The 6579-nt window shown below is 43.3% G+C and overlaps 1 protein-coding gene across 2 annotated transcripts; it reads right to left on the reverse strand.

Annotated features, from left to right (window-relative positions):
- Positions 1–714: 714 nt before the first annotated feature.
- Positions 715–5263, reverse strand: LOC123412603. Of its 2 annotated transcripts, none has more exons than XM_045105555.1 (4): positions 5234–5263; positions 4905–4988; positions 1333–4316; positions 715–1189 (listed from the first exon to the last, which is right to left on the reverse strand). In XM_045105555.1, exons 2-4 carry the CDS (start codon positions 4911–4913, stop codon positions 1186–1188), a joined length of 2997 nt encoding a protein of 998 aa, XP_044961490.1. In that variant the 5' UTR covers positions 4914–4988; positions 5234–5263; the 3' UTR covers positions 715–1185. The 2 variants fall into 2 exon arrangements, with proteins under 2 accessions (XP_044961490.1, XP_044961489.1); XM_045105554.1 differs by lacking the exon at positions 5234–5263 and adding an exon at positions 5114–5133.
- Positions 5264–6579: the final 1316 nt, after the last annotated feature.

Consider the following 6579-nt stretch of genomic DNA (forward strand, 5'->3'; position numbering starts at 1 on the left):
TTTTCAGAAACCACACCACAGCTTCATTTTGAAGTGACTAAGAAGGATCCAAGGTTAGTTTTCATTTTGATGTTTTAGACTTTTTTAAATGTTGGTCAAAGTTAGGTTTGACCAGAATTCAAATGAGTAAAACAAATTCATAAAAAATAAAAAAAAACCCAGCGCACACAGTCTGGTGGCGGCGCAGGTGGCGGCGGCGGCGCAGGATGACAGGGCGCGACGGGCAGAGTGACGTCGAGTGACCCGAAACTGTCTTTGATTTAGGGACGTTGTTGCACGAATAATGCTACACCTACGGAAATTTTTTACGGACTGATGTTACCAACATGAACGTGGGCTCGTGGAGTTGGTTAGGGTCAACAAAACCTTCAGAAAACACACATTCTATTTCCACAACATTGTGCCACATCATTCCATAGCCTCCGCCCGTAGGAATTCGTCCGTAGACGTAGCATTATTGTTGTTGCACGGTCTCACATGTCAGCTCCGGACCCATGTCCATGCGGTCCCACGTGTGTAAGATCCGGACCCACTAGCACTAACGCCGGCGAACGAAATGGACTCAAAACTGCCCGTTTGACCTCGTCATAGTAGTTGCAAACAGACTAGGGGCAAAACTAAGCACGATTCACAATTAAGGGCAAAACTGAGCAAATGGACACCGCTGAGGGCAAAAGGATAATTAACCCAAACTTATATGCCCATCGAAACAATGCAGAACAACACAAATCCTAAAAGCTTGAAGCTTTGCCAGATGAGAAATCTCAAACAACAAGTTAATAACAATCCACAGCTGTTGCAAAAATCACACGCACAGTCACAGTTTTACAGCAATCAGTCCATAGACTGGCCACACCACACAGCGAGAGCATAGCAGCAGCATGAGCGTGTCAGGGGCTCAAACCGCATAAGCTGGATGCCACTCTTATTTACCTCTCTCTGCTCACAGCATGTACCATCATCTCTCCAACCAGATGATAACCGCCTTGACAATGTAGACTGATACACGCGCAGAGCCACACCATGGCAATGCAGATGCAGTGCACACAAAAACCAACCAAGCAACATGATTTTGGGTAGGAAAAATACACACAACTATATATCACAGAGAAATCTTCCAACTTTGTAGGCCGGCATGCATGTAGCGCTGAAGTAAGCTGAAGATCAACTCAATGAAGGGATGAATTACCTACAATGCAGCATATAAATTCCTAATTAGATAATTGGTTAACTACAGTAGTACTAGGATGATGATGAAGAAACTAAGCTGGCTGCAGGCACACTGAGTTAATTATCGATGAATGGAGAGATGGAGCCATATATATAACTCACATTAGCACGGTGCCTCTCGGCAGCTGGGCCTTCTTGTAGTACATCGAGTGGCAAAGCTTGTAGAGTGAAGGGTGGTGGTTTGCGTCACCCTCGTCCCACTGCAAATTGTCCCACCATTCCTTCTCACAGTCTACCTCGGGGCATGACCTTGCAACGGCGGGCAGGCGCCCGAGGTTCCAGCAGCCCCTTGTTTTGATAGTCTCGAGCTTTGGCGCAAACATCTTACCCCCACAGATGTGCTGCAGCCTGGGGAGATCGTGTAGGTGGATGCGCTTCAGCTCAGGGAAATTTATAATAGTTTGCTTCTCTTGGCGCTCAGTAGGGTCTAAAGGGAAGATCTCCATGAGATCGCCACAGCACACGACCTCCAAGGTCGCTAGGTGACGCAAGGTAGTCATATGCACGGATAAGGGGAGCACATGTATGAGCCTGGGGCAATAGTCTAGGTGCAAGAATTCTAGGTGTTGGAAGGAATCTTCACCAGATAGTTGTATTGTACTCCAGTTCCAGATGTAGCGTGCCATTGAGAGTTGGGATGCCCAAAATGTTGTCAACTGAGGAAAGCGTCCAACTGTATCACTCTTATTACTTCCATCCTCACTTTTTATGGGAGTAGCAAAGACAAAGCTTAGCTTGGGGCACCTCTCAACCCGGCACTCTTCAAGCTGGGGCCAATGTGAATTTCGTGTGGAAGGGATGCTAGTGTTGTATAAGCTATCATGCACATGCAACGTCCTAGCTCCGTAACACAGCCAAAAAGGGAGTAAAGCACCGCCAATACTATTGTATTTGGTTCTGTCCTGTTGCTGCTGCAGCTGCAACAACAACCCATTTTTCATCTCCTCTTCATCTTGTATGTGGACATACCAGTGCTTGAATCGATCAACAGCAAGGTCAGACGGGCCATCCCAGATCCACTCAATTAAACCTTCATTAGCAGCAACGGCCTGCAGGTGGTCCTCAATGAAGATATCTCTTGCGTATAAATATTGATTAGGATTTCTAATTCCTTGGCCACATTCGCTACCACCACCAACAACACTACTTGCAGGTGATGAAGACATCTCCATATGTCCAATTCCAAACCTATAGAAACATTCTCTGATGGGCTTTAGAGACCTAAGGAGCCTTGCATCCATTACCTCAACTGCAACAAAACATGATGATCTTGTAGCACCACTAGTCTCCTTGGCCTTTTCTTCCCAATTAGCATGGCCAGATGATGCAGGTCGGAGGGTGTCGATGCGCAACACCTCCAACTTCTTCGTCCTTTCGTCACTTGAAGGCCATTGTATTGCTTTCAGCTTGTCACAACCCATCATGATGAGCTGCTTGAGGTTCAGTGCTACCACTTCTCTGAGGTCGAGGCTCTTCACTGCTGAGCCTGAGAGGTCCAGCTCCAGGAGATTCTCCATCATGCCCCTTAGAAACACACTCTTCAATTTGCCGAGGCCTCGAAAGGAGATGCTTGATATCTTAGGAATGGCAGCATCAGTGAGGATGAAACTAAATGACTCGACCAGTGGGGGCAGAACATCTGGGACAACTTGTTCCAATCCAACACAATTTTCAAGGATGACTGTCTTAAGGTGGATGGCACTGGACAGGTTAGTGAGTTGCCGGTGCATGATTATTTCTTGTGGACTGTCCGGGTCAGGTGCTACTCGGAACTTTACAAGGCTACTTCTACTACCACATATATCAACTATGCTCATCCAATCCTTGACCCTCTCCACATTCAGCTCCCTCAGTTCATCCATTAGACCCATCGTTGTTTTTGAGTACCAGTCTGTATACCTTAGGTCAAACACCCATAGCTTTTGGAAGCATGATCTGTTTTGGCTGTTGCTTTGGATCTCCTCTTTGATATCTGTGCAATGGTCCAGCAAGAGGAATCTTAGGTGGCGGCAACAGAGGAAGGGAGGAGATGTAAAACTGAAGGTGCACCAAGATAGATGTAAGACGTGAAGCCTATTGTTGTATGGGAACATGACAGCTGGTAATACCACCCTACCCTCGGATTTTTCTGGTAGGAGGAAGAAGGATGTCGCCTCAGGAGGCAACACTCCAATGCCATCATGTAGCAGGTCTTGATGTGTGGCTAAAACCCAGCGATCATCATAATCGGAAATGCAAACATGACCAATGTAATTATATTCCTCAATCCAATCCAAGTTTATGTTTCTAAACAGACCATCACCAACCTCCCATGCGCATGTACCACCTTGACCTTGTATAATCCCATCACATACCCAATAGTTTGAAGCATGCATCCCCCAGTCAATTTGGCCAGCACATCTTTGTTTCCATACATACTGGAAGCACTCAACTATGGTGTCAGGATCAAGAATACCCATGCGGTTGGCAACATCTGCGGCCTCTTCCTGCAATGCATGATCGAGCTCTGCTAAAGGGACCATGTGAGTATTTCGCTGAAAGTCAATTGAATCCCAACCTTTTAGATTTCCACGTAGCCGAAAGCCCCCGCCCCAGGTCCACAACACCTTGTTACTCAAAAATGTTGTTACAGGGATACCACAGTCGTATAAATCAATGTAGTGGCTGCTCCCATTGTGAAAAATCACAATAAATGAACTGCCAGCAAGCCTTCTGAAGATCTCCTCTCTGACATCTTTTATCACCCCTCTGGAGCATTGGTCTATCCCATTGAAGTCATCCTCCTCGTCGTGCTGATTGAAGATGGCCATCACCGACTGGGGAAGCTCTAGCTCTTCAGCAACAGCCTTTTGCAAGGCCCTCATGCTTTGCCACAATGAGCAATCAACATGGAGCACCTTGTCAGATTTCATTTCTTGAGCAGCTGATGATTTCAGGTGTTGGGCTACCACTCTCAGAGCAGAGGATGCCCCGAGTCGAAACCAGCCATCGAAGTAGATACTTTGTAGTTGTTTGCTCATACTCTCAAGAATACCTAGTATTTCTTCTGCAGCAGCATCGATGGTATCTGCCATGATGATAACTTCCTGCAGTGTGTAAAGAGTAACTCAATGAGATTCATCTCTTTTACCTTTTCTTTTCATTGCTTTGTTTCAAGTTGTAAGGCACAATTTTAACTATATATAAGAATAATATATACAAATAACAAAAATAATAGTAAATCATTACTCTTAGTGTCTTACTTATTTTAGTACACTTTTTTACTAATATGGTGATTCTTTACAATGCCTGCAATGAAACACTTAGTATCATCTATTCTTGAAAAAATCAATTGGCCAAATGCGTGTATATACTGTGTATAGAAAACCATGTCAACCAAGGGAATGATAGCATCTCCCAAAAGATGGGCCACATATTAGTACACAGATGGGCTAGATACATGATTAATGCATGCAATTAGATCATTAAATGGTACTCCCTCCGTATCATAACGTCATATATTATGCTAGTAGGTCTGAATTAAATTATCTTCTTCTTAAACAAAAGTGGAACATTCTGTAGACGGCAAGCCCACAAAGTGAACATGCAAGAGGCAAAATATGATAACAAATGCAAATCTCAGTTGCTGGCAGCATTGATTGCTGAATATTGACATGCACAGACGGATTAAGTACCCTCTTCATGATGTAACGAATCAATCTCCAGGTTCATTTAGATTTGGATTGGCTCGTTAAATCTAACCCATGGATCTGATGGACCTGCAGCAAAGATACTCCAGGGTTAACTCTTCATTCCTGTAGATGTGTAGGAAATAAGATCAATGCAAGAATTTGGAGAAGTTACAACATGATCTCTAGCACATTATAAAACAGTCTTTCAAAACCTTGACAAATTTGGAGAAGCCAAATAGATCAGGTGGACGTCAAAACTAAGCTTCACCTAGTATGGATAAGACAAATAGATCAGGTGGACGATGTATTGAAGATTGGCACATATACATTACCTTGGTTGTGGAGCTAGACTGGACAGGCTTAAATACAAAGAAGCAAAATAGATCAGGTGGATGACAAAACTAAGCTTCACCTACTATAGAATGGATACGTCAAGTTCTTGTCTGAGCAAGCACCTAGCATAGTAGTATTCCTTTCATTTGCTTTGCTGCTTTACTTGTTTTTGTGGCAACACAGGTGCGAATAAAGTCTTTGCTCCCTGCACACTCCCCATCCATACGTCATCATCAATTCTTTGCTTGGTAAGTTGAAAAGATCACAAAGGTAAGGCTAAAGATAACAACGGCCATGCTAAAGATCTGGCGGTGGGATTGGTGTTGTATATACCTACTAGAAAAAAAAGATAGACTCTCCTAAATTGGAAATCATGCCCTAGACTTGAGTAAGATAAGTCGAGACCAATCTATTCTTTTCTATTCTATCTATCTACAAAGTACAGTGGTAACAAAGAGAAAATGCTAGAAAATCCCACATTAAGCAGAAAATAATGGCCCTTCATCTCATGGACCTTCATAAATCAGATTATTATAGCCGATTGGTTTACATAACATGATTATCTTTTAGACATTCAATTAAATAAGATCAAACTGAACGTGACAAACATGTAGTCTAGCTCCATCACGTGTTGGCTAACACAAACCAACCCACAAGCCCAGGTAAGATTGATCATTCCCTCAAAAGAAGTATCTTGATCATGGGAAATGATTCATTCCATCCGATCGATCCCACGGGTTTTCTCCGCCACATTCCATGAAAGACACGTACATGGTCGTGGCATGTGTGTCCCATCTATACTTAGGCACACGAGATGGTTTTTACAACAAGGCTTCTGTTGCAAAAATGGTTTGCAACAAGACTCTTGTTGCAAAACATTTGTGACAACGCCGATGGCCATGCAACTTCTGATATATTTCATTGTAAAAAGAGTTTCACAACATCACCCATGTTGCAGAAGTTCTCCCGTAATATAGTTCATGTTGCAAAAAGTTGAAGATGAACTTTATTGCAAATGTTTCTGCAACATGAACTTTGTTCAAAGTGGTTTTGCAACACTCACTTTGTTGCAATTGTGAGGATAAGAGGACAAGATTGGGCCGCTAAATAACACCAAATCTAATGGTTGTTGAGGCGCCAGATCATTCAAAAAAGATCCGTCGGCCGACGCCTGGGATGCCCCTAATATTTTCTGAGGAAATATAGTACATTAAGCTTTATATTTTGTTTTTGAGAAGTTTCTTTTTAGGAAAATGATTTCCTTCAACAGATTGATTCTTGGGAGCATGCGCCCTCTCTAAGTCTATTGGATGGTTTTAAACCAACGGTACGAAGTTAATCGTTT

This window comes from Hordeum vulgare, chromosome 7H, assembly GCF_904849725.1.
Source record: "Hordeum vulgare subsp. vulgare chromosome 7H, MorexV3_pseudomolecules_assembly, whole genome shotgun sequence".
NCBI lineage: Eukaryota > Viridiplantae > Streptophyta > Magnoliopsida > Poales > Poaceae > Hordeum > Hordeum vulgare.